Source organism: Ambystoma mexicanum, chromosome 14 (genome assembly GCF_040938575.1).
Source record: "Ambystoma mexicanum isolate Mex_15411 chromosome 14, UKY_AmexF1_1, whole genome shotgun sequence".
In the NCBI taxonomy this organism is placed as follows: Eukaryota; Metazoa; Chordata; class Amphibia; order Caudata; family Ambystomatidae; genus Ambystoma; species Ambystoma mexicanum.
This window is the reverse complement of record NC_090940.1, coordinates 477,573,776-477,601,518: the sequence shown is the minus strand read 5'-3', so window position 1 is coordinate 477,601,518 and position 27,743 is coordinate 477,573,776. Positions and strand designations below refer to the sequence as shown.

Below are 27,743 nucleotides of genomic sequence, written 5' to 3'. Positions count from 1 at the left end.
AAAGGATGAGTAATAACGAAAGGAACCTCCCCTCCATTGCTGCCCCCTAGGACGAAAAGGTGGCGGTTGCCGAATTGCAGCGGCCAATGACTTCGCTGCAGCTTTTGAGGTCTGCAACCTCTTAAGGCTCTCGTCAGCCTTGCTGCCAAAAAGATGTTCCCCGTCAAAGGGCATGTTGAGGAGCCGGGTCTGCACATCAGGAGCAAACCCCCGACTTTCGCAACCACGTAAACCTGCGCATCACGGTGCTCGCCGCCATGGACCGGCTGACGCAATCTGCCATGTCCAAACCCGACTGAACGGCCTCTCACATAGCAGCCTTGCCATCCTGAACCATGGCAAGGAAACCACCCCGTTCATCCCCTTCGGGAATATGTTCAGCCGCCAAGGAAACAGTTCCACAGAGTGTGCGTGAAACGAGACAAGGCACAAATGGAGTTGGCCGCCTGAAGCGCCATACCCCCTGCAGAAAACACTTTCATTGCCCAGCCGCCAAAACATCTGTCGTCCCTATCAGGAGGGATTGTAGGGTACGACGCCTGCTTTGCCGGGGACCTAGCCGCCTGCACCACCAAACTCTCCGGAGTAGGGTGCTTGGACAAGTAGCAGGGGTCACTACTGGCTGGGCGGTATTTTCGGGGCAAAGACTTGCTCACTGCCGAGAGACTCTCCGGAGCAGTCCAAGCCGCCGCCACCCTCCTCTGTAGAGCCATATGAAACGGCAGTACCGGGTCAGTTGGTGGACCAATGCCGAGGATATTTGTAAGGTCATCCTGAACAAACTCCCCTGGGGGGAGCAGACCATCCGAAGTACTCAGTGACCCATGACATAAGGTGCCGGTACAAAGAATCGGCATGAGTGCCAGGCTCAGGCCTACAAAACTCCACCTCCGGAGGTGTCCAGCTCACTAGCATCATGCAGGGACTGCTTCAGGTCCTCAAACTGGCTATGGCCCGAGAGAATCTCGTCAGGCACCGCATCAGGCACCATGCCATCATCAGAGCCCTCATCCACCTCTTAAATGAACTCCAGATGGCGGTAAGAAGGCACAGAACTGGAAACAAAGCCGTGTTGACCTTGGCCAGAGCCTTTCTAGGTGGTTCCCCCGAGCCACGGGGTACCCCCGTCGACACAGCCCCGAAAGGCGTTGAGTGAATAGGCGCCGAGAGAAACGGCGTCGATGACAAACGCGGCGCCGACAGCATCGACGGCGATGACACAGGCCTCGAAGGTGGAGCCCCGAGCGTGTCCCTCTACATCCTGGGCGCCGAGGACTTCCTCGGAGGCGGAGCCTCGAGAGAGTCTGTCAACGACCTCAGCGCCACAGGCGTCAATGTCTTCCTCGAAGACTTCACAGGTTCACGCGGTCTCGAGCGCGCGTCGAGGACCGGGACCTGGACCGAGCATGCCGAGAATGATTCCCCTGGTCTGAGCGGGATCTTTCCCGCGAATCGTGATGACCACCCGAGCCCGAAGGCGTGCGAGCGGCGTCTCTCGGCTGATCACAACCGACCCCACTCAGAGGCACGGACGGACCAGTGCCCTGCGATTCGAGAATCACCAACATTTTCTTCCCGAAGGAAGCCCATTCCTCCGGTGTCGCATGCTTGGTGGGGTAAGCGACCCGCCGACGGGCAGAGTCCTCGGATGAGGACGGGGAAGGCGACCGATGACGGCGTTTCCGGGAGTGCCTCGAAGAGGCAGAGGAGTGGCGAGACCGACTCCGGGACCGAGACCCACTGGACTTCAGACGACGAGAGTCGCCCCTCGAGTCGTCCGTCGAAAGCCCCGTAGACCTCGACTTCCGGGGCTTGGACACCTTACCTACCAATAACTTCTTCTTGCGCTCCCGCAAGGCTTTCGACGTGAGCGACTGGCAGTCGACACAGTCATCCGTGTCATGGGCCTCCCTGAGGCACCAGAGGCAGGCGTCGTACGAGTCCGTGACCGACATCTTGGACCCACAGTCCCTGCACTTCTTAAAGCCCGGACGCGGTGTGGAAGACGAGGTAGACATCTTCACAAAGAAATATTTCACAAACAGGTACAAAGAACCGAGAAAGCAACAGAAACTCCAAAGAGTCGAGGTGCGCCGAGATTCCCGAAGCGAACACGTTTGTGGAAAAAACGGAACTGAGGCTACGGGCGTCGTGCAACCTACTTATAACATCCAGTGACGTCGGCCGTCGGAGGTCCTCGAGGGGGGCGTATCGACGCAGGGCGCAGATGCCGAAAGATTTTCCGAAGCAGCACAGCTGTGGTGATTACTGTCATATATATGGAATACGTGGGAGGACCCAATCCCCTCGAATGGTGCATATTGTTCAGTGCACCAATCTAAACTAGAAAGTTTAGAAATAATCCCCAAAATGATTGCAATTCCATTTGTTAAACAAGCACCCAAGTCAACACTAATTGTATTACATATTCTTAGACACATCTGGTAGTTTTAATTCAAAATATTTTTCCTTTATTTCCGCTTTAGTAGCATTTTGATTTCCCTTTATGAAACAGCATATTTGGTTGTTTGCACAATTATAACACTATTCAACAGTATCAGAAAATGAAAACTATTCAAGAGAAGCTAAAAACAGATACAACCAAACAGAAAGGTAGTCATAATATACAGAGAACACTTGGCTAAATATTTTAGAAATAAAATAAAATGTTTCGTTCTTGGTCATACCAAAACTGTCCTTTCGCATTTAAAATCCCTGTGTGAGCGGCTCACACTTGCAATTTCTATACACAATATATTCAAATGGTAGTTCTGTATACCCAAATACTTGGGGTGTGCTGTTAATTGGGTACATTTACTAGTGTGCATCATAACTACCACAACCTGGACATTAAGTGCAGAGAAGCAGGTGGGGCATAAGAACCATCATACAGGTGCCACATTTCTCATATATTGCTTAATTATTATCCTTAAAAATGTACAAGAATAAGTTCAGCTACTGAGAATCAGTTATTTTACATTAACATTTATTTAAACACGCACTTTAAAAAGAAATAAAAATACATGTAAATATAACCATTGTATTTTAAAAATGTGCTTGTTGCTGTAAATGCAAAATCAAATCTCACCCCCTGAATACACATATTAAAACTGAATAAATGGTCTGAACAAAAAACCTAAGTGATGAGGGCTTAATGTTGGCAAAAGACCGCAAACTACAAAAGCAAGCTGCCACTACCAGAGTCAAATCCGTGAATCAGCTAGCAAGCAAGCTTTCTAATAGTTCTACCATACATTTGATAGACGCTAATCCTTATCAGAGGAAATTCATAGGACTTCATGACAGTGCTATGAAAGTGGACAATGCCATGCACAGCAGGAGACATCCGTGGCCACACAAGATAAAGGCAGTGGCCCACAAAAGAGGCAGGCAATGTAGCATTGAAACTTAAGCTAGATACTGATTTGTGAAGTAGAATGTGATGAATCTAACAATACATTTTGAGCCTCATGCTCAATACCTGGAAGCAATAACAATCTTGAACAATAATGAAAATGTAGCCTGTGGGATCAAGATTGTCCGTCTCGTTTCAAAGCTTCTAGTCTCTGTAAAAGTGCATTTCCAAATGCCTCCCGATATGCCGGGCTAAGAGAGTCCAATAAAGAATATATGGTCTCGTGGTACTGAGTCTGGGAATCCTCATTTACGTTATCAAAGGCATGGCCCACCACCTATGGGAAGAAAAGACAAAGCAATTACATATTATACTTACAAAGGGGTCTTTAGAAATAACATGGCATTTGTGTTCGGAATCTGCCAGAAAAACAGCTGATCAAACACAACGAAACAGAGGCACGAGACATTAAGAAAACTTCTCTGCAAGTGTGAATTGCATTCATTTATTCATTTCTGAGTGAGGCAAACATTCTTTCCCAAGATGGTGGTCTCACATAGGTAAGAACATCAAATTCAGTGGGCACCATGACGATAACGACACAACTAGAAACTCATATACAACAAAATGTACCACATTTTAAAATCATTAATGGATGAAAATAACAGAAGAGAACTGTGTACTTTGACTGTCTGCAACTTCAGGCGGAGCATCTAGATGATGAAATCCAGTATTAAAAAAAAGAATATTTTTTTAAAATGCATAAGGGTAAAATAAAAGTCAAGTTGCGAGCTACTAGTCAGGTATACAAACAAAAGGCACTCCCTTACCGATCACTCAATCCGCCCCCAGCATCCATACTCGCAAGAGTTATAACTTACCAATGTCTAGTGGCGAATGCACATTTTATGAACTTCATGAGAAAGATCTTGCCTCCCATTGTAAAAGAGCAACATTTAAACAGGTGAGTGGCTAAAGTTCTTATTTGATGTTTTTTTTAAACTTATGTTTATTGATTTTACATAAATAACACAAAAGAGATAAACTTTGCAACTTATAACATCCCTTCCCCCTCCCCCTTCCCTCCCCTTGGATCGGCTGAAGTCATTGTCCCGGGTTCCCATTATGCGTTGAAAATATCTGAAAATTTAATGTTGTGGGGGCACCACTGTTCCATAAAGTCTGATTGGAGATATTGTAGGGTCCCTTCCCACTCTTTTACAAACTTGTCTCCAGTTCCTTGGATTTTGTGGGTGATTTTCTCCATTGTTATATGGGACCATACTTTCTGTAGCCAAGTAAATGTCATTGGGGTATTCTTATTTTTCCAGTTTTGTGCTATGGTGGTCCATGCTGCTATAAGTAGTCCCGTAAAGCTTCTCCATTGTGATGTACGATATTGTCTTGCCGTGTCATCTCTGATTCCGCAGAGCCACACCTCCTCCCCCATCAACCCCACATCTGGGAAAATGTTGCCCATTTCGTTTTTCACTTCTTCCCAGAATGGTTGTATACCCCTACAGTCCCACCATATGTGTCTCCACGTTCCCACTTCATCGCATCCTCTCCAGCATAGGTTATGTGTGTTTGGGTACATCGAGTGAAGCTTCTCTGGGGTATAATGCCACTGTGTCATGATCTTGACCCACATCTCCCTGGTTTGTGCCGATCTGGTCATTCTGGGGATCTGTTTCCATAGGTCTGCCCATTGACTGTCCGATGGTTCATTCCCCAGTGTTCTGCCCCATTTTATTCTGTATGCCCATTTAATGTTTTCCCCCTGTGAGTTTATGTATTTGTACAGAGTTGATACCCACTTTTTTTCCCCTGTGTTGGAAGTGATATGTGTCTCGAACTCTGTAAGATCCCTGGTTGCTGCCTCTGTGATCATCGGGGAGTTCAGCCAATGTTTTAGCTGCTCGTATCTATATCTATCCCTTCTGGGTATATTCTTGCCTGCAAAGCAGGATTCAAGGGATATGATTTCTTTATCTGCGAACATCTCCCCAATTTTAGTGATACCCACCTTCTCCCAGCTATCATATGCCCCTTGTTCCATCCCTGGTGGAAATAGTGGATTTCTGCATATGGGTGTAAAGGGTCCTATCGCTGTGGACATTATGCCTTTTCTTCTTTGGGAATCCCATGCTTCCAGCGTGGTTTTCATAATTTCACTTATACCTAAGTTCACATGTCTGTGCTGCCTCTGTTTCCAGAGGAGTTCTACCAGTGGGGTCCTCGCGACTGCTCTGTCTTGTTTGACCCATATCTGCTGTGGGTTCTCCCCCACCCACTCCCTCAGGACTTTCAGCTGTGCTGCCTGATAGAATTTTTTAAAATGGGGGAGAGCCAACCCTCCTTCTCTGGTTGGGGCTGTAAGGACCATCTTGGCTGTTCTGGGCGTTTTTCCCCTTCCATACAAAGGACAATACCAGTTTTGTTAATGATTTAAAGAATGAGTCTGGGACACCCACCGGGAGAGCCTGAAAATAATACAGTACCCTTGGGAGGACGGTCATCTTGACGGCTTGTATTCTACCCCACCAGGAAATCTGTAGTGGGTTCCATCTGCCTAGCTCCTTTCGGATGTTTATGAGAAGCGGTGGGTAGTTTTCCCCATAGAATTGTTCTATTTTTTGAGGTACAATTATCCCCAGATATTTTATACCTTTCAGTACAATCTTAAGGTCCAGTAGTTTTGCTTCCCTTTCTATATTTGCTCTGTCCCCTGCCAGGATTAGTATCTCTGATTTTTTCCTATTTATTTTTAGGCCAGAAATGGCCCCATAATTTTCTAGTTCTCTCACTGCAGCTGATAACGTGGATTTTGGGTCCTCTAGGGTTATTAACATGTCATCCGCGTATGCGATCACTTTGTGTTGTTGACCTGCTATTTCTATCCCTTTTATGTGTACTGATTCCGGTATTTTAATTAGGAGGGGTTCTAAAAACAGAGCGTACAGCAGAGGTGGAAGGGGGCATCCCTGTTTCGTTCCTCTCGATATCCTCACCGTGTTCGTAACCTCGCCATTAATGACTATTCTACTGGATGGGGAATTGTAGTTCGCTCTAATGCTCGCAATATACAGTTCCCCAAACCCCATGCGTGCCAGTATTTTGAACAGTATTGACCACTCCACCCTATCAAAAGCCTTTTTGGCATCTACCGACAGCAATATCGCTGGGGTCTGATTTATACCTATTTTTTCCACTAAATGGGCTAGCCTCCTTGTGTTGTCATGAGTTTGTCTGCCGGGGATAAAGCCTGATTGATCTTCACTTATCAGTTTAGGGAGAAGCGGAAATAGCCTTGTTGCTAGGATCTTCGTATAGATTTTTGCATCTAGATTAATTAGGGAGATTGGCCTATATGATGCTGGGTTTTTAGGATCTTTACCTTGTTTGTGAAATAGCAGAACCTTCGCTTCATTCATAGTGGGGGTCAGATTACCGCTGTCCTTAAAGGAGTTTAGGAGCCTCGTTAGGATCGGGGTCAATAGGGCTGCATATTTTTTATAGAATGAGGCCGTAAACCCATCTGGGCCTGGGGCTTTGTTACTTGGGAGTCCTTTTATGGATTTACTAACTTCCTCCTCACTGATGGGTGTCTCTAGTGACTGCTTGTCCTCTTCTGATATTTTCGGGAAGTTTATGGTTTCTAAGTATGAATCTTGGGCGTTTGTGTCAGGGAATTCAGTGGAGTAGAGAGTTTGGTAGTAATGCCTCAATGTTTCCCCCATGTCTTGTGTGCATGTTTGGGGGTCTCTGTTGATGTCATATATGGCTTTAATTGTTGTTTCCTTCTGTTTTTCCCTCAATTGTCTCGCCAGGAGTCGGTCTGTTTTGTTTGCTCTAATATAATATCTTCGCTTCAGATAGAGTAGGTTCTTCTCTGCGCCCTTCGTGTGAAGCATCTCTAGTTGGCCCGGTGTATGTTTCAGTGATTTTTTTAAATACTTTGTGGGGTGTGTCAGAAGTTTCTCTTGGATATCTTCTATTGTTTTTTCCAGCTCTTTTTCCCACCGAAACCTTTGTTTATCTCTTGTGATTTTCAACGCAATTATTTTCCCCCTCAACACTGCTTTAAACGCATCCCAGACTGCTTGCAGCGCTACCTCCCCCGTGTCATTTTGTATAAAGTATTCCTCTATCATTTCCCTTATGGCCTCCCCTGTAATTGGGTCCTGGGTCAGCTCCTGCGGTAGTTTCCACCTCCATAGCCCATTCTTCCTCCCTGGGAGAGTCACATCTAGCCATAGCGGGGCATGGTCTGAGAGGGCTATTGTGCCCTTATCCAGCCCCTGGATTTTTCCCAGTAGTCCCACTGAGACCCAGAAATAGTCAATTCTTGACATGGTGTTGTGGACATGTGAGAAGTAGGTGTACCCCCTCTGTTCACCCTTTAGTTCCCTCCAAACATCATTCAGGGCCATTTGTTCCATTTGCTGCCTCAGACGTTTTTGAAGGTGCCCCATGGCCAAGTGTGTTCCCCGTACTCCTATCTATATGTGGATTCCATGCCATATTGAAATCTCCCCCCATGATCACTTCCCCTTTAGCATAGTTTTCCAGTTTCGATAGAACATCCCTAAGAAAGCCGTCCTGTCCTTGATTGGGTGCATATATTGAGGCGAGTGTAATGTGAAGTCCTTCAATTACCACATTGACGAAGGCAAACCTCCCTTCTTTATCCATGCTTGTATCTAGTAGTTTAGTGTCCATTCCTTCTTTTACTGCAATCAGTACCCCAGCTTTTTTCTCCGTTGACGTTGCCTGAGCCCATATTTTGTAGCCTTTTATCCGCAATTTCTGCTTATCCCTTGTTCTGATATGGGTTTCCTGGAGAAGTAGTATGTCCGCCTTCTCCCTTTTAAACTGCTTTTCCAGTTTAGCCCTTTTTGTTGGGTGATTCATGCCCCTTATATTGTATGTCACAATGCGTAATATCCCCATTGTGTTATATTTGTTTGTCGTCGCCTCGGGTCCCCTTCTATTCTTGTTTCATTTCTTTGATTCCTCCGATCCCTTCCCCGCCCTTGAACTTCCCCGCCCCCCCAACATTGAACTTTAAACCAGCCAAACTGTCCCCCGAGTTGGGCAAGGGTTCCTATTGACGCTAGAGCGTTGCGCCCATCGCTCCCTGCCCTCCTTACCCTCGGGGGGTATGTTATGGGGAGTCCTAAACCCCAATGAACCATAGGTCTTCGCCGAGTTCCAAGCCGTCGGTTCTTCCCCCGACCGCCATCTGTGTGTTGTCCGTTCCGTTCCGCTCTCCTCCCTCACCCAGACAGTGATTCCATAATTGCTGTTCGTTGTCCGTTCCCCTTGATTGCATGTTCCTTGGTTCTTCATATGACTTTTCTCTGGGACTCCCTCCCTGTATTAGTCTTCTTTTGCGAGATTGATTCCCAGCCCATTGGTCTTCTCATTCGATCCCTCCTGGTCGAGGACTCCCCCTGTTCCCCCTCATCTTCCTGTAGACCCAATGTGCTCAAACCTTCCTCCACCGTGGTTACTCTTCTCTGTTTCCCTTCCCACGTAAATAGCAGCCCAAATGGAAAGGTCCATTTATAGCGAATTTGCTTTTCTATCAGAACTTTCACCAGTGGGGCCATTGCTCTCCTTTTTTGGAGGGTTATCAGAGCGAGGTCTTGGTACAATTGGATGTTTTGACCGTTCATTTTAATGTGTTCCAGTTCTCTGGCTCTCCTGAGGATCTGTTCTTTCTGTGGGTAGGAGGAGAGAGCCGCTAGGACATCGCGTGGTCTTTCCCCTGGGGCCCCCGATCTTTTTGGTCCTACTCTGTGGATTCTATCGATTCCGATTTCATCAGTGTCTCGGGACCCCAAAATGTCTCTAAACACCTCCTTTACCGCCTCTTTCAGATCTTTGTCTAGCACTGTTTCCGCCATGTTCTTGATGCGGATGTTGGAGCGTCTAGAGCGGTTCTCCAAGTCCTCACATTGAAGTTCTAGGTTGTGCGTAAGTGACACCAAGTGTTCTTGCGTTTCGCTTGCTTGTCTCGTGTCTTCTTCTAGTCCCTGCACCGTTTTTTCCACTATGTCCGTTCTTTCTTCTAGGTTGTTAATATCGGTTCTAATGTCTTGTACCACTTGTTCCATTTCGTTTTAGTTGTGAATTGTTCTTGAACTGTGGACATGAATTTTTCTTGCAAGTCCATGAACCAGGTTTGCATATCTTCCCTGGTCAGTGGTTGTAGCTGTTGGGATGGCGACTCTGGCTCCCCCATGGATTCTCCCTGGGTTCTCCCCCTCGGTTGCGATGATCCCTCCGTTAACCACATTTGCAGAATATCTGCGCCTTGCTTCGCAGATTGGGATGTCTGTTGGATGGGGTTCCCCTTTCCTTTTGCTCTCGACATGGTGGCGTGATCCGTTAGGATGTCTATGGGGCTGCTGTGCCTTCTTGATGCCCTCCGGATGGCCCTTCTCCCGATCCTGTCCTTTAAAATGTCTGTGGGCGGGTTCTCGATTTAAGCAGACAAGTGGTCTGCATTTCCTCTCCTTCCCCCGTCTGATCTCGATGCCTATCTGTTTGTGGCAGGGACTGTTTCCCCTTACTTGGTGCCCCCCCCGCTCCTCGCCCCCTGGTTAGTGGGGGAAGAGGATTCTCCGGCCCGCGTGGGGGTGGGGGTCCTGCGCAGTGGATTCCTTCAGGCCTGGGTGGGATCCCCGATCCAGTTGATGCCGGAGCCCTCTCGCGGGGATTATTCGTTGTATAACTGTCTTGTTATATTAATCTCCCCAGCGTTGTTTTTATTATTTATTTTTATTTTTTTTCTTTTTTCCTGGGTCCCCCCCCTCCGGGGTGTAGATATGCGGGGGGGGTTTTTCTTTCACCCCCCCTTGTTGGCTCACCTTTCTTCGTCCGCGCTATGCTTCAGGGCGGCCCCCGCTTCTCCACACCAGCGGTCTGCCCTGATCGCGCTGCTTTCTCCCTGCGTTGCAGCACTTCTCCGGTGCCGCAGCGGTCGCTGTGCCTCCCTCCTCCTCGGCGTTCTTCGTTTGACGGTTCCTTCCCTCGGGGTTCCGCCTTGCCCTCGATCCGGCCCCCACACCAGCCGTCGCCTCCCGGTCTCCCCGTGCTGAGTTGCGGGGTCCTCTATGGCGCTGGAGCGTCTCCTTCGGCTCCGATGGGGGAGGGGCCGATCTGCTTTCTCCCCGGATTTCGTCCGCGATCAGCCGCGGTGCCGATTCCTCGCCGGGGGGGGGACGAATGCGGGGGGGGGGGGGCCTCCAGCAGTCGGGGGGGGGGGGGGGAGGTGAGTGACGGTCTGTCACGGCTTCGATCGAGCTGTTTTTGGCAGCCCGGGCAGAGTGCGGATTAGCTGCGACTCCTCACCCCGGCGGCCATCTTGGAACTCCCTTATTTGAGGTTTTAACTTTCATACTTTTAGTCCTTAGTCTTTAATCAACAACCACACAAAAAATACGTTACTTACCTGAAGAAATTCCAGTTCTTCAGCATTGGTATCTTCATAGTTTTACATGTTATTGAATATTGCCATCATCAGGCTGGGATGCCTCCGTAACAAAAAGCAGTTTTTAAAGAACCACAGGAAACCACACCCACTTTAGTATTCGCAAAGTATTCTGGGTAGTTTACCCTTTAGCCAATAGGCAGTGCCCCCCTTCACTCCACCCCTGGAGACACTTCAGATTTGTGTGGTGCACGTAAAAGGGCACATTTGAGTCTCTACAGGTTATGTGGGAGAACAGGAGCTACAATTAACTAACTTATTCTTTCTCCAGCATTGGATCTTTCATAGATTCACATGCTGTTCACAAGCGATAAAAATGCATCAACATGCACCCAAACACATATACACAGGGAGGAAGAACATGGCTCACCTCAGGAAAACAGGCACAGAAGGACCGCCTGACCACCCACAAAGTTCTTGTCAATACAGTAAAACCTGGTGAAAGTATGAAGAGAACTTCACGTAGCAGCTCTGCAGATGTCCATCAACGGCACTCCTGACAGTAGAGCGGTAGTAAAGGATACGCTCTTGTAGAACGTGCTTGTGGTCAACCTACAATCTGCATGTTAGCCTGCTCACGGAAGAAAGCAATACACGCTGAGAGCCATCTGGAAATTGAGGCATAAGAGAGACCCTTGGCCAGTAGCAGCAGGACCAAAGATAAGGAAAACCTGCAAATATTCACTAAAGTTCTTGGTACGATCAAACATAGTATTTGAGAGCTCTTAATATATCCAGAGAGTTAAGTGAGTGTTCAGCAGGTACCGGAATGCAAGAAAATGCAGGTCCAATGGCTCGTTCAGGTGAAAAAGAGGACAGCACTTTAATTATAAACCTTGGATTGGTCGATAGGACCACCTTGAATAACGGTAGTAAAAGTGGTTGTGAGGAAAGCAGCTACATCTCACTCACACTTTTAGCGGAGGTAATGGCCTAAAAAAAAAAAAACACCATCTTCCAGGAGACTCATTTAATGGCGGCTTTATGCATCGACTCAAATTTAGGAAATCAATCTGGAGAGGATGACATTCAACTCCCAAAAAGGGGCAGACTTGTGCATGGGAGGAAAAGTATGCATAAACTCCTTAATGAGTCAGTGTGACCACAGAGATGGCGCTACGGATGTGAGTGTGGACCAGGAAATGGCAATCAAATGCACTTCGATTGATGAGAAGGCAAGACCACTGGTAGTCATTAACGAGTACGTATGGTAGGATCTGCTGTGGCAGGAAATTAAGAAAACTCTGTGGCTAGAACACAAGATTGAGCCTCTTCCATTTTTCTGATGTAAGAGGAGATGGCAGACATTTTCCAGAGATGCTGGACATTTCCTAGCTGTGTACAGGGCCATCCATGCAGTCATGGGGTATGTTTATGTGACCAACTTCAGAGCAAGGCTTTGATGTTGAAAGAGGTGCTGTGGTGGAGAACCCCGCCCTTTTCTCTGGAGACTAGGATGTGTACAGGTGGAAACAGGATTGGCGGAGCCGTGGAGAGTTAAAACCTGTAAGAACCACAAATGTCTTTGGAAACACAAGGATCAGTCTGCATGCCTGCCGTTTGACTGTGTGGAGAACACTTGGAATGAGGGGAAATGGTGTACATGGAAACGTCTGTTCCATGGAAACGTGCAAGCATCCCAGAGGCTGGCCTGCCGAGGGAACTTGCTAGAGAACCGGTCTCATCTGGAGTTTCCTGTGTTCAGTAGGGAGGTTAAAAATGTTTGTTGCTTTCGTTATGGTGGCAGGGAAAGCTCAGAGGCCATCCAGAAGTGAATCTCTTTGAGGAAGCTCTTCCGGCTCTGCATCAGCAGGTACCAAGTCATTAAACTGAACAGTGGATGGAGTGAGCGAATGCTTTATCAGGATGCATATCAATCCTGGGAATCAGTCTGAAGAGTCATAGATAGGTTGGTGCAGAAGTTGTTCATCCGCTGGAGTCAGCCTTGGATGGCGCCAAGGTAGAGCCCAAGGCTGAGGGCAGCATTTTAGGCGCCCGGTCCTGTCTTGGAGGAATAGTTGGGACCCTTGTGTGAAGTTCTGCCACCAGGGTTTGAAGGGTGCATACAATATCCATGGAGAGAATGCCCATTGGTTGTGAAGGACTAGGATGTTCCATTGGAAGTGGCGTGATGTTTAGGAGTAATGGAGGAAGAAAGGACTGTGCTGGAGGCAGCCCAGATAATGCCTCCACTTCCTCAGAAAACACCCTCTGGTCCTTGAAAGCTGGTGTCAATGGTGCGTTTCATGATGTCCTCCTGAGGAGCATTAGAAGGCTCAGAGAGTGGGCAGACTAAAAGGCTGGATTGTAAAAACAGGCTGTTTACATCTTTTAGAATATGTGAGCCGTGAAGTAGAAGTGGACTGATGCATCAATAACCGGTGCCCAAACGAGGTCATCAAAGTGATGGAAGATGGTATGACTAGACAAATTCGTCAATGGGGTCATCAGGAAAGATGGTGATTATCAACACGGTCACAGAAGAAGCCACTAAATCTGCAAAGGTTTCAATGTCTTCAGTCAGACTGTTTATGCTTCGTGGAAAAGGTGTCAACACTGCAGCCGTAGACCGATTCATCGAAGCAGAAGTGTGGTGGCTCGAGGACGGAGCAGTCACATAGGATCTATAGGACAGTCATTCTCCTTCACTGGAAGCCTTATGTGACCTTGCTTTCTTTGAAGAGGCAGTTCTCCCCAGGGGTCTGCCAGGATGCAGTGAAGTACAGCGGCTTACTGAAGCGGAGTCCAAGGCCACAGTGCCTTCACTGAGCCAGCCCACCAACCTTCTAGGACCATCATTTTAAGTCTCATTGGAGAACGACTCACAAATGGAGCATGACTCCAGGTCATGATCTGCGTAGACTGTAAAGGCCCTCCTCATATATATGGCATACATTACGTTAATTTCTGATGTGTGCATTTGCTTAGATTCACATGATATGCATATGCCGACATCTTTTTGTAGTCGCAGAGTATTGCATGACTTGTTTTCAAAACTCAAAAAAGGGAATGATTGGGCGGATTTGTAATACTAGCAACTTGTGTAATGTCTACTGTACCCATGGCCCTTCATGCATCAAGGTCCCTCCGATGGTTTAGTTTCTGACATGAGGACACATTGTTTGCATGGTACAAGAAAGGTAGAGTAGAAAAGAGAAACATCTATGCACCTTCACACTCCAGGAGGGGAGGACGCATGTGAATCTAAGCAGATACAAGCATCAGAAATACGATTACGGTGAGTAATGTATGCCTTCTGAGGCTTGTGGATCCGCTTAGATGGAATGCTATGCATAGATTAGCGAGCAGTACATGGAGAAGGAGGTGGGCTGTGAGAAGGTACAGCGGCAAATAGATGTTTAAATACCACTTGACCCACCTGTGAATCTGCTTTAGTGTGTGCATCTATGCAGCAATTCTAAATAAAAGGTATGAATGGAACTCCCTTGCAAATTGCATCTAAAGAAACTGCAATAAAAGCTAAAGTGCCCTGTGTGCTTTTTGTTGAGTGGGCTCTTGGTTGTAAAAGGTGAAGTCGTTTTTGATAGAGAGTAGCAAAGCTGGTTGCATTTGACTATCCATCTGGAGATCGCATTTTTAGAAACATTCTCTCCTGCTCTGCCAACTGCTATGGAAACAAAGAGCTGATCCTTAGCAGCTTTGTTTTGTTTATGTAGTACAAAACAGCCCTCCTTACATCTAGGGTATGGAGGCTTTTTTCTGCTGAATTTGAAGGATGTTGGAAAAAAGTAGAAGTTCAATAGATTAACATGGAACTTCGATATGAATTTGGTGAAAATCTAGGATGTGTTCTAAGAAAGTCCTTGTAGATAATGAAAGGGTATTGTGTTGAAAGTGCTTGTAGCTCACTGACTTATGTTATGGAAGCGATAGCCACTAGTCTTGCAAGTAAGATTCTTTAGACTGGCTTCGTGCATAGGCTCAAAGGGGGGACCTATTAATTTTGTACAACAACTAGGTCCAAGCCAGGTGTTGGATTAGAGATGGGAGGGTATAGTCTTTTTACTCCCTCCATGAATGCTTTGATAACTGGTACTTTCCACCACAATATCATGTTTTGGGAAGTAGTGTAAAGCCGACAGAACTGTTAAGTGTACTTTGATCATTAAAGACTAAACCTGAGTCTTATCGGAAAAGCATATAGAGAAGTTTGTGCGATGGAGAACAGCCAATTGGACTTATGTTGCGTGATCTTCAACAAATGACAAATCTTTTCACTTGTTAAAATAACAGTGTCTCGTGTAACGCTTCTTTAAGGACATCTATACACCTTTGTGGAAGATTGTAATGCCCGAAATTCTATGGCCAAGCTGCCAAGTTCAGAGTCTGAGGGTATGGATGGAATGTCGTCCTCCTTGTGTTGGGACAGCATGTTGAATGGGCACGGAAGTTTAATTGGTTTGCACATTGCTAGTTTGAGTAGGTGTGGAAATCATGGTTGTCGCTCCCACACTGGAGCTATCAGAATTAGCATGATTTGTTCCTGGGGCATCCTATGCACTATTTTCAGGAGTGGTGTTGGTGGAAAAGTGTAAGCAAATTTCCCTGACCAACTCATCCACAGGGAAACCTGGATGTGAAGTCTGGGTATTGTGCGTTTTGCTTTGTTGTAAACAAGTCTAGAGGTGGACACACCCATTGGGTGAAGATTTGCTGAAAACTATTTATCTTTTATTTGCCATTCGTGTTCTGTGGGTAGTTGTAGACTTCTGCTCAAAGTGTTAGCGAGTGAATTGTGTTCCCCGGGAAAGTGTTGCGACACTAGGAACATGTTTCATTTGAGTGACCGCTTACAAATCTTTTGACACAACCTGGGCAGACTTAGAGAGCGTATCCTGCCATGTTTGTTTAGGGAAAACATGGCAGTGGTAATGTCTTTGAGGACTAGCACTGTATGTCTTACTAAGTGTTGTTGAAAAGCTTGCAGGGCTTTGATGACTGCTTGCAATTCCAGTAGGTTGTGGTTTTTTTGCTGGTTGTGTCCACATGCCGTGTGCAGTATGATGAAGGTAATGAGCTCCCCATCCTGAGAGTGAGGCGTCGGTTGCAAGAGTGGCTTGTACTGGTGGGTTGCAAAAAGGTTTCCTTTTTAACATGTTTTCTCTTGTTCACCACTGTAGAGCTTGTACTATGGTTCGCTATACCACCATTAGATCATCCCACTGACCGCTTGCCTGAGACCATTGTTTCACTAACCACTGCTGCATCGGGCACACGCGTAGCCGTGCATGTGGAACAAGATAAGTGCAAGAAGGCATCATCCCAAGCAAGCGCATTGCCTTTCTCACAGTTATCTGTAGACCGGCTATGTAGTTCGGTACTTTAAACAGTACGGTTTGTACCCTCTCGTTTGAGGGGAAAAGGCTAATTCTTCTTGAGTCTTTATAATTGCTCCCACGAATTGGTTGACTTGACTGGGGACTAGACTTGATTTTTTTTCTGGTTGATGAAGAACACCAATTCAAACAGATTGGTGTTGGGTGTTACGTCTGCACATTTGTGGTGTTGCCCCTGTTATTAGCCAGTCGTCTAGATAAGGGTACACTGTGATTGATTCTCTGTGTAAGTGCCCTGCTACTACTGCTAATACTTTTGTGAAGACCCTTGGCCCTCATACAATGCTAAAGAGGAGGACTTTCAATTGGTAATGATTGTGCGAGATCTTGCAGGGCAGGTATTTTCAGTGCGCTGGCAATCTTGAAATATAAAAGTATGCATCTTTCATATCTAATGTTGCCATGAAATCCCTGTTAACGATGGAATTACCTCTGGCAGCATTGCCATTCGAAACTTTTGAGGTTGGACATATGGGTTTACTGGATGCAAGTCTAGTACATGGTGCATAGTTAAGTCTTACTTTGGCACAAGAAAGAAGTTAAATAGATACTCTAAGGCATGATATCGATAGTAGACACCAAAGATACTAACCCTCCTCTTCCTACACCAGGGGAGTAGCTATTCTGATTAGCAGGAACACGAAATTCAGGCTGGTATCCATCACCAAAGGCAGGGCGCTACTACTACATGGGGTACTAAAAGGCACCAAACTGGTCCTGATAAATACATATGGCCCAAACATCGACAATACCAACTCATTTGACTGGGTGATGCAACATTTTGCAGAGGTCAACGCCGCCACAATTATCTGGGGCAGGGACTTCAACACCACACTAGACCTCGCATGGGATAAATCGCACCCAACCACAAAAACAGCCGCCAAAGCAAGCCTCCAAGTCAGAGTAATATGCGAGACCTACAATTTAATAGACATATGGAGACTCACTCACCAAGAATCCCGAGAATATACATTCCACTCCTGGGTACATGGGTCTAGCTCGCGTCTGGACCACCCATTAGTGTCCAGGTCGGGAGATCTGCAGTGGGGCGAATGCCAGATTCTACCCCGGACTCTCTGACCATTCCCCAGTTACCCTAGAATGCATCCTGGCAGACAGTTGCACGAAATGCCCCGCGTGGAGATTCAAAGCTGGGGCACATTTCGGGACCCAGTATTGCCCAGGCACTCCTGGACGAGATGGATGAAGTCCTTCTTTACCATCAACCAAAAGTCAGCCTCTTCACACAGATTCCGTTGGGAGACCCTGAAATGCTACACCAGAGGAATATGCATGGCCAAAGAGACTGGAATACTCAGGACCATAAGGAAAGACTTGAGAAAAATGAACTCTAGAAGAATTACACTACCCTGGAAGATCCCAGCATATTAGCCTTCATTAAAAAAGAACTGAACAAATTCAGAGACAATGCCGATCGGGAGTGCTGTTTCCTGGCGAGAGGCCACCAAGTGCGACAATACGGCGAGGGGCAGAAACCTGGAGCACTTCTGCCAAAGTTGCTGGCTGCGGACAGACAACCACCACAGGTCGAACATGTCCGCGACCCAATAGGGAAACTGGTCCCCACAGAAGCCCCTAAACAAACCAATCACAACAGATGAAATCTTGGCCGCCATAAAGGAGTTAACAGGATCTAAATCACCAGGCCCAGACGGCCTGACAGGAGAATTCTATAAGACACTTGGCCCCACTCTTGCACCAATCCTACTATCAGTATACGAAAAGGCCCTGACAAACGAATGCCTGCCCCCCGCGCTACGCGAAGCCAACCTCACCCTGCTCCACAAGCTCAGGAAACCCCCCGAAGAATAGACCGATTTCATTCATCAATGTGGACAACAAGATCCTTGCTAAGATCCTGACTAATCGATTACTCCCTCTAATGCCTGCACTGGTGCTAGCGGACCAACCCAGCTTCATTCCAGGACGAAGCACACATTCTGCATCCACAGACTCTTTGGTCTCTGAAGCACTGGATCCCTCAGCGCAGGCAATTGCAGTCCTACTCGATGCGGAGAAGGCATTCACTCCGTCGAATGGCCTTACCTGTTTGCAGTACTACAGAAGCTGGGTCTTGGAAGATACTTCAACTTAATCTCCGTCCTCTACAAGCACCCCTTAACCAGCATCACACTAGGGACCACAAAATCCAAACCCATTGAATTAAAAAGGAGGAACCAGACAGGGCTGCCCCCTATCGGCCCTGCTGTTCGCACTCACGATGGAAACCCCAGGCTGCCAACCTCAGATCCAAACTCATGGATAAAGGCCTCAACATCGGACCCCACAAATTGATCCTGTCCCTCTAGGCCAATGACGTCGCCCTCCTGGTTGGTGGCCCAGCGACGAACCTAAACCCAGTAATGAGAGACGTCCTCAAGTTTGGCGCTCTCGCCGGGTTAAAGATCAACCATAATAAATCAGTCATATTCCCGCTAACCCCGAGCACAGTAGAATTTGAGGATGACTTCAAATTCAAATGGGAAACATCAGGAGCTACGACAACCTATTTCGTGATAACTATGGAAAGGGGATGACGATGCTCAACGAAAAAATAACCAGGTGGAAACTCCTCCCCCTCACACTATGGGGGCCAAACTTCAAATGTCAAAATGGTCATATTGCCCAAACTCCTATACCTGTTTGTAAATATACCACTGCTATTGACCGGGCTTTTTCCAGCATTTGCACAGCATGATCCTCGAACTACTCGGGGCGGGCAAGCCAGCGAGAGTTGCTTACACAACCCTTATTCAACTCATTGCGAAGGGCAGCCTTGCACTTGCCGACTTCAAGCGCTATTACTGGGCGGCCCAGGCACAATTCCTAAGCCACTGGTACACTACCCAGTTTGTCCGTCCACATGTCCAGATCGACAGAGCCCTTGTATCCCCCAATCTCCTCTCTGCAACTATTATAGAAGAACGCCAGGTGCCGCCAAAACCCTCAAATGTAGTGCTGACCGCATATGTTAATGTTAAAGGACATTTGTACCGCGCACTATCACCACCGGAGTGGTCCCCTGGCGGCTCTGAAAGACGAGAGGAGGTTGAGTTAGTGGGAGGAAGCAGGAAAAGTGCAAGAGAGCAGTGATGTGCTGTTGGCGGCCTCAGCCCGGTGGGTCCGTTGGCTGGGCCTGGGGCGTTTGCGGCCGGTAGTCGTTGTGTACTGTTGTGCAAGACTATGTGTGTTTTTGTTTTGTTGTTGCAATGTAGTGCAGTTTCTGCGATTTGTTGTGCTGTAGGTTTTGGTTGTGTTTGGTTTGGAGTTTGAGAGGTGTATGCAGAAAGGGAAATTGTTAGTAGGGTTGGTTGATTTGCGTCTCTATCCTGAATTGAGGCGGTCGGCTTGCGTAGTCCCCCCTGATGCGGCTCTGTCCTGATCGGGGTCCGACTGGCATACAAGGTTCCTTACTCCTCTGGCTCCCGCCTCTAACAAGCTCTCTCATAGCTCCCCTTATCCTCCCTTCATACTCCTGTGGCCAGTACACCTGCCAATGTCAACCTCTCAGGTAGTGTGGTGGTTGCCAATATCTTGACAATTCCACACCACTGTGGTATCTGACGGTAACTAAGGGGCGGGCAAAAGTGTTGGTGGGATTGTCTGGGCTAGTGGACTCAGTCTCTGTGCGTGCCGCCTGTGTTCCAGTCTATCCGGTGCCGTGGGAGTTACCCTCCCGGGTCGGGGATGTCCGTGTCCTTTCCGGTTTAGTCATCCTTTTTTCGGTTTTGGTTTCCAGATTTAGTCTGTGGTTTTCAGGAGCCAGGTTTTTAGCGATTTCCTCAATTTTAGGTGATCTTCAGCGTTTCTTATTTCTTTTGGGCTGTTGTTCCAGGTTTTTGTGGCTAAGTGGTAGAAGGGGAACCTCCAAGTTTTTTCTTAAGGTATGGTTTGAGTTCCAGGCGGATTTTGCTGCTTGATCGGAGGGGTCTCGTTGGTTTGTAGACATTTTCTTTTGTAGGAATTCTGCTCCTTGTCCGCTGATTGCCCTGTGCATTATGCACATTGTTTTGAAGGTTATGCAATGTTTTACTGGGAGCCAGTGTAGTGTTTTTAGGGCTGGAGTGATGTGGTCTCTTCTGGATAGTTTGAGGAGTAGTCTTGCTGCTGCATTTTGGGTCTGCTGCAGTTTCTTCAAGAGGTATTCTGGTATTCCGAGGTAGAGGCTGTTTGCATAGTCGATTTTTGACATGATTAGGGCGACGATAGTGTGTGTTTTGTGCGTGAAGGAGAGGAAAGGTAGAATTCTTCTTGCCGTGTGGAGGAGGAAAAAAACATTTCTTCACTGGTGCAGTTATTTGTGGTTCCAGGGTTGGGGTGTTGTCCATTTGGACTCCCAGATTTTTTACTACCTTCTATGGTGTTGGTGCGTTTCCCATTTCCGTAGGCCATGGGATGGTGGTTTTGTTCTCTTGGTCTTTGGATACGATCATGATTTCTGTCTTTCCTTGGTTGATTTTCAGGTTGTTGGCTATTCTATTAAAGACTTCTTTTAGACAGTCGGTTAGGGTTGAATGGTCGGCATCGGTGTCTTTGATTTTGTAGATGATCTGAGTGTCATCTGCGTAGTTGTAACATGTAATGTTGTGTTTTTTGAAGATTCTGATGACCGGAGTCTGATAGATGTTGAAATATAGTTGAGATAGTGAAGATCCTTGTGGCACTCCACAGTCGTTAACTCCTGGAGTGGATTTGAAAGGTTTTATCCATACAGTTTCTGTTCTGTCTGCTAGGAATGATTTGGTCCGGCGTAGTGCTGTGTCTGTTATGCATATGTCTTCTAGTCTTTTGGTCAGGGTGTTGTGGCTAACTGTGTTAAAGGCTGCAGAGAGGTCGAGCAGAATAAGGGCTGAGGTAGTGTTTGAGTCTGCGTTAGTTTTGAGGTCGTCCCAGATGGATAGTATGGCTGTTTCCGTTCCTGTCGCTGGTCTGAAACCGATTTGAGCTTGGTCCAGCAGGTGGTGTTTTTCTTCGTGTTCTTGGGTTAGTTTATATATGTAGGTTTCTAGAAGTTTTGCTGGGTAGGGAATTTTAGAGATCGGCCTGTAGTTGGAAAGGTCATCTACGTCACCACTTGTGTTTTTCAAGAGTGGCTTGATGTATGCTGATTTGAAGATTTTCGGTACAGTCCCTCTTGATAGAGATAGATTTACAAGGTTTCTGTAGTGTTCTGCTGGCAATCCTTGCGCAAGGATTGATTTGTAGATGTCTGGGGGACAGGGGTCCATGGGTGATCCCGCTTTCTTGCTTCGTTTTACCAGCATTGCGAATGCCTCTGCTGATATTTCAGGAAAGCTTTGGAGTTTGTGCTGCGGTTCCGTGTTAGGTTCATTGGGTTGTATGTTGTGGTTGGTTGGTCGCTTTTGTATGGTTTGTCGGATGTCATTGATTTTTTTTTTTTTTAAGTGGTCTGCCAGGTCGTTGCATAGTTTTTCTGAGGTGTTTGGGGTGTTATCGCAGCCTGGTGGGTTTCTTATTTCTTCAATGATGCTAAACATTTCTTTTTGTGTGTTGGTGGCATTGTTGATTCTGTCATTGTAATGTCTTCTCTTTGCCCTTTGAATTTCCTTCTTGTATGCGCGGATTTGTTTCTGGTACAATGTTTTTTTTTCCCCCCTGGGTTGTAATCTTTCCTCCATTTCAATTCCATCTTTTTGTTTTCCTTTTTCATGTCGTTTAATAGTGGGGTGAACCATTTTGCCATTGCTCTTTTTTTTGATGGGGTGAACGGTTTTTCATATGAAATTTGGAGGAAGATCGCACACAAAAACGACATCACTGTCAGATACTCCCCCCCCCCCCCCCCTCCGAGCGAGATTTATACCAGGAATTCCGTTCACAACGGAGCAAGTATACCTCCACCTGACAAACGGAAAATAGTCACTTTAAGCGATTGGTTTGTGGAGGGTAACTTCAAAAGGCCAGAGAACGAGGCGCAAACTCCCCCTTGGACATATTCATCCATTTCAGACTCTGACACTCCCTCAGGTCTCTGTGCCATTCGTTCCCCGCTCAACCACCGACATAGCAGCTGCTACACAGAGTCATCCAGGCGCAGGGTGAAGGCAGACTGGTATTGAGAATCTACAAAGACCTACTGGCTACCACACACCGGCCAACGACCCCCAAACTGAGATGGGAAAAAACACTGGCAGATTCAATAAGTGAAGAAGACTGGTCATATATACAGTGGCAGAAACAGACGTCTCTAAACTCACAATATAAACTTATCCACTTCAACTTCCTCCACCAGACGTAGCATATGCTGGCCAAGCTCCATCAGCACCACACAACCATATCGGCAGCCTGTGAGAGATGTTGCACAACCCCTGCAGGCTTCCTCCACCTGGCCTGGGAGTGTCCGTCAGTCGGGCGATTCTGGGGTGAGGTGCTGAACACAGCCTCTGCAATAACAGGAGAACAACTTAAACGCTGCCCCACAGTGACAATGCTGGGATGCAGCAGAGACCTGCAACCCACGACGAGGAGACTGGCCAGACTACTACTAGTGCTGGCGAGACAACGGGTGGCCATGACCTTGGGGAAGAGGGCCATCCCCTAACACGCGACAACGGCTACAGGATGTGGCATACTGCCACGATGTCGATGTGAGCTTTATTAAAACTTTGCCTCTGCATGCTCGACCGCCTGATGTATGGGGGTCCTATGTCAATTATTTGCTATCAACATCAGACTGAACATCACTTCATTGCCCATTTGCGGTCCCCTGTAGTGACATTCTCCCGTTCCACAATGACCGCTTATGTAATATACAATGCATGCATGCCAACCCAAGAACTCAAAACGCTCCGGGGGTGGTAGGGGTTTGGGAAGAGTTGGGGGGAGTAGGGTGCAGTGAGGGGGAGACAGGACCACACAATGCAGTCTCCGCTTTCGGTTTTTCTTTTCTTCTCTTTTTTGTCATGTAAATGTATGTCTGAAAGACCAAAAATAAAATAAAAAAAATAAAAAGACAGACAGACAATGGATATGAGTTTAAAAAAACGCTCATTTGGCAATTTGGTTGGGTTGGTAGAATTCCTAACTGGCCCCGACTCTATAATGGGACTAATCTTGACCATAAATAAGTAACAAAATGGTCTCAGTCAGTCTAGTCAACATAAAAAGGCCTATACTAAGCAACCCTAACCATGCCCTCCTTCTCAAAATGATAAATGTGTTAAGGGAACTCAAAAAGGAAAATAATGTCTAAAAGGAAATGTCAGAATGGTTATAAATAACTTACGTCCCCACGTTCAGCACCACTGGGTCTAGAGCATTTCCTAAAAAGTATGGTGGATGGCACAGTCCTTTCAGTCTTGCACCCGATGGCTTACTGGTACAATTTAACAGCTTCTGGTAGTTCAATCACGTCCTTAGGCTTTGTCTGCTTTGTCAAATACACAGTTTCACTTTTGACCTATAATGTACAGGCTTCCCTCTGCCGGCTCGAGCCTGTCTTTCACCTTTAACTTTACCTGTCTTTCTCTTTGTGGGGGTTCCTTGCCCCACTTTTTGTCTCAGATCTCTTTTCACTGTCAAAGACTTTCGAAACTGCAAGGATTTTACATAGACCTTGGCATGACCACTTCGACCTCTCTCAATATTTCTACAATCCACAATCTTCCTCCTCTTACAATAACAATGCCTTTTGGTACTTGGCTTCCTATTCTCTTCGGTTTGCCTTCTTGGCCTTTCCCGCAATTCATATTTAACACCAATATCCATTGTTCACATACTTTGGTTTTCATTCATTCAACTTTCTTTCGGGATCGCAATTGCTTTCTTGCCTTTGATTCCCAAATCAACTCGGAACATTTTACAGAGGTCTTTCGAATGTGCGATTTCGCCTTGCAGGACCACTCTTACTTTGTATCCATTCCCTCTACAATTCAGCAGTTATCCTTTCCATTACGCGTTTTATCGGCATACGCGCAACCTTCAACTTTTGAGTTTGTTACTTTTGCTTTTAACACAAACCAGGCTTTGGTTGCCCTTGATAACTCACTGGTTGTGTTACTCAGCCTTCTTTCATCAATGCTGTTCGTGCAGCAGTCAAGGCTGTTTCCAACGCCCCCTCTGCTCCTCCCCAACTTGATCGTTCACCCCGAGAGGGTCGCAGGCTGCTTTCAAGTACCTTGAAGGCTTCTTTCTTCTGCTCACTCGGTTAAAATCGTGGAACCCTTACGGCTTTCAACAAGTGGGGAGTTTCGCCTGGCTCTCTCTCTATCTTCGTAACTGCAGATCAGCCCCTTGGCCTTTTGACTTTCATCGCTTGGTTTGCATCAGCCCACGAAAGAGCTGTTCCTTCTCGTACCCAGCCTCGCTCACAGTGTGCCTGTGCACGCCACCTTGCATTCGCCTGGACAGAAGTGTTAACAAATGGCAGGTGTATATAGTTAGGATTACATGCCTGACTCTGCCTGGCCTCATTACAGGGACAGATCCAGTGCAAGTCAGTAGAGGCAATCTGCCTAACCTTATTCCCCATCTCCCTCGGCTCAATAGTGTTGCCAATGTAACGTGGGGAGGAATTATGCAAGCTGTAGTTTAGCATAAAATAAGCAGGGATAGGGGTTAAATGGGTTGTGAAAATAGGGGATACCATGTCTCACCATCAGGTGTTTCTCCCCCACTCCCTGAGGACCCCCTACCCAGGTGATCCGCCCTCATTTGTCCACCCTCCTGGTTGGGATCCAAAAGAGCTGGCTCTTCCCTGGTCATCCGAGTACAGGATCCCTGGGGACTAGGTTGTGAAACAGCCTCTGGTTTTTCACAATACCCTTCTTTACCTGGACTGCTGGGACTAGTTTGATTGCACCCTTCTGTAGCAGGGACTTTTTTTCCCCCCCTCTACAAAAATTAGTTTTTCTTGCGGCGACATCTGCCGATGTTGGTTCTGTTTTTTTCTTTGGGAAACTCAATGCAGTACCCTGCACCACTGTGGATAACAACCACTGATCTAATGCGATTCCCTCCCATGCGTGGCTGAACTGAAAAATGCAGCCTCCGACTGGAGTTGCATGGGAGGGAGCCTGTATCAGTGCTGCATTGCTTAGAGGCAGGGGAGCCTCTGGTGGCGGAGGCTCTACCTCCACTTCTAGATCCTTTATGCCCTCTTTGAAAGTTGGGCTGGTAACCCGTCCACTGACCCAGTGTGTTGCCCCAAGATGAGGATTGGCCTTGGTTATATCCCATAGATTGTGGGTCACCAATCCCATGAAAGGAGCGTCAGTTGTTGAACACCCTTGTTGAACGAAAGGCTTGTTAGTTATCTGGCTTAGAGATTTTAGAGTCTCATGCTCTTCTTTCACACTCTTTAGTACATCATTGTATGGTTTATTTATATAGCGCCTCTAGATAGGTAAGTGCTTCACAGCGCTCAAGGAGGGTGGAAACATGGCAAAAAAACAACAGTCACTCAGAGCCCTTGAAAATCTGAGATGATAAAAGTCTGCACAGAGTAAGTGCGTAAAAAATACATTTAACAGTACAAGATGGCACAAAGAGGCCTCACAGAGACTACAGATTTGCAATTAGGGGTGACAAGGGCGAACAGACTATCTTCAAGCATGTGCGTCTGGATCGAGCAAGTGCACAGAGGGTCACTGGGAGGGGGAGGATCAAGTGCACAAGGTCGGTTGAGACTGGGCTAAGTGCAGAGAGAGTGCAGAGTGCTCTTGGGTTAATTTCTCTGTGCATTAAGTGTGGGTGGGGTGTAGGGCCCTGAGGCAAGTGCGAGAGGACTGGCAAGGGTGCCGGGACCAGTGCGACTGATGTACACCAGGCGGCCAGTCAACATGCTTTAAGGAATAGGGGGGAGAGAACAGAAAAGTAGGTTAGCAGGGTAGAGAGAGAATGAACAAGAGAAGCCAAAGGTCTTGAGGAGTTTCCAGAATTTTTGGAGATCTGGCTCAAGACATAGGGTGGCAGGTAGGCTATTCCAGAGGGAGGCACCTGCGGACGATAAGGATCTCCCACCAAATCTCTGCTTGGAGAACCGGCTCACTCTCAGAAGGTTGGAAGTAGATAAGCTGAGGGCTTGTGAGGGACAGTATTTAGGTAGGCAGTGTTGAAGGTAGGTGGGTCCCTGGCCCCAGAAAGCCTTGTGAACAATGCAAAGGGGCTTGAATTTGATCCTTGCTGCCACGGGGAGCCCTCAACTGCCTTGCCAAATAACACATTCAGTTCTATTGGCATATTTAAAAGTGTTGCCTAGGTTTCCAGTTTGAAACCTGAATGTTGTAGCCAAGCATGCCCTTTATCCGGGTGCTGTGAGGGGTCAGAAATGTGAGGCAGACAACTTTCACATTTTGCCATTTTATTAAATCATAACTTAAATAACACCTCACTATCCCTACTCTGAAGAGGATTTCCATGCCCAACGTGAACTAATAAAAGTATTCTAACAAAGAATCTCTGACCGCCACACATACATGAAATACACAAGAAAATATATATATATATGGCAATTCACAACAATTGTATTCTGTAATAAATTCAGACTCTTGTAACCTGGCTGATCTCCCCTTACCCAGGTTTTAAGTTGAATTCAGTCTCATTGTTCAACAAAGAGAAACAAGGAAATCCAGATCTGAAGCAAAGTTCCACTTTAGTTCTTTGCACCTTCAACATGACCAAAGAAAAGTTTCAGTAATCCAATGCCCAAATAGAAAGCTGCTGCTTCTCACAACAGATATTTTAGTCAACCAAACAGCATTAATGATATTCTTGGTCAGGATGTTTTTGTCACAACTTCATAAATGTCAAAGGGACACAGCTTAATAGCTTCTCACAGCTCTCCTTTCAACACCATAAATCACAACCTGTGACTGCCAGGATAACTTCACAGCAATTCTACTTCAACCTGGTTTACTCTAAAACCAGGCACACTTCTACAAGCAATCACCATGCAGGTCTACTTGCATGCCCGATAGCTTTACACATTCAACAGTTCTTTTGAAGTTCTGAATCTACTGACAACTAAAAGTTGAACATAGCTTCAACAGTTTATAACTGACTTTCAACAACTTTTTTTTTAGAAAAGACAATGTTCACATTAATGCTCCTCAACACCTTTGTGTAAGCAAGGCGCTCTTCTGAAAATTCACCTTCCAGAAGGGCCGTCCATTTGCTATTCTCCTTTCTACAACATCAACAACCAAAATGACCGTAAGGATAGAATTTCACCTTCCTACCGTTGGCTCTGGCAATGTGAGATTTTATACCAGCTTCAGTTTTCACATTGCATTCGCCCCTTCTCTTCCTATTGGCCCCGTTACCTTAGTGGCATGTCTGGTTATTAGTCTCTTGACTATTGGCTTTGGCAATGCTTGTATCCCTCTTAGCTGTGGGCAATGCGTGCACCACTCTGGGCTGCGGGCAATGCTTGTTCTGTGGAACTCACAATTAAGTTCAATCACTTCAATTCTGTGTTGCAATGTGTTCTACTGCTTTATAAATAACTGTTCACCTTCACTTCTGAATCACTTTTAGGCACACACAATCA

At 46.7% G+C, this 27,743-nt stretch overlaps 1 protein-coding gene across 13 annotated transcripts in view; it reads right to left on the bottom strand.

The window, feature by feature from the left end:
• Nucleotides 1-2,445: 2,445 nt before the first annotated feature.
• Nucleotides 2,446-27,743, bottom strand: part of GSKIP (GSK3B interacting protein) — a 480,402-nt gene continuing 455,104 nt past the window's right edge. For 11 of the 13 annotated variants that reach the window (XM_069637714.1, XM_069637713.1, XM_069637703.1 and 8 more), the window contains one exon: nt 3,566-3,692. In XM_069637714.1, the coding sequence (XP_069493815.1) occupies nt 3,665-3,692 (28 nt within the window). In that variant the 3' untranslated portion in view covers nt 3,566-3,664. Of the gene's footprint in view, nt 3,693-27,743 lie in introns of all 13 variants that reach the window. The other 2 variants (XM_069637704.1, XM_069637716.1) reach the window with 1 other exon arrangement.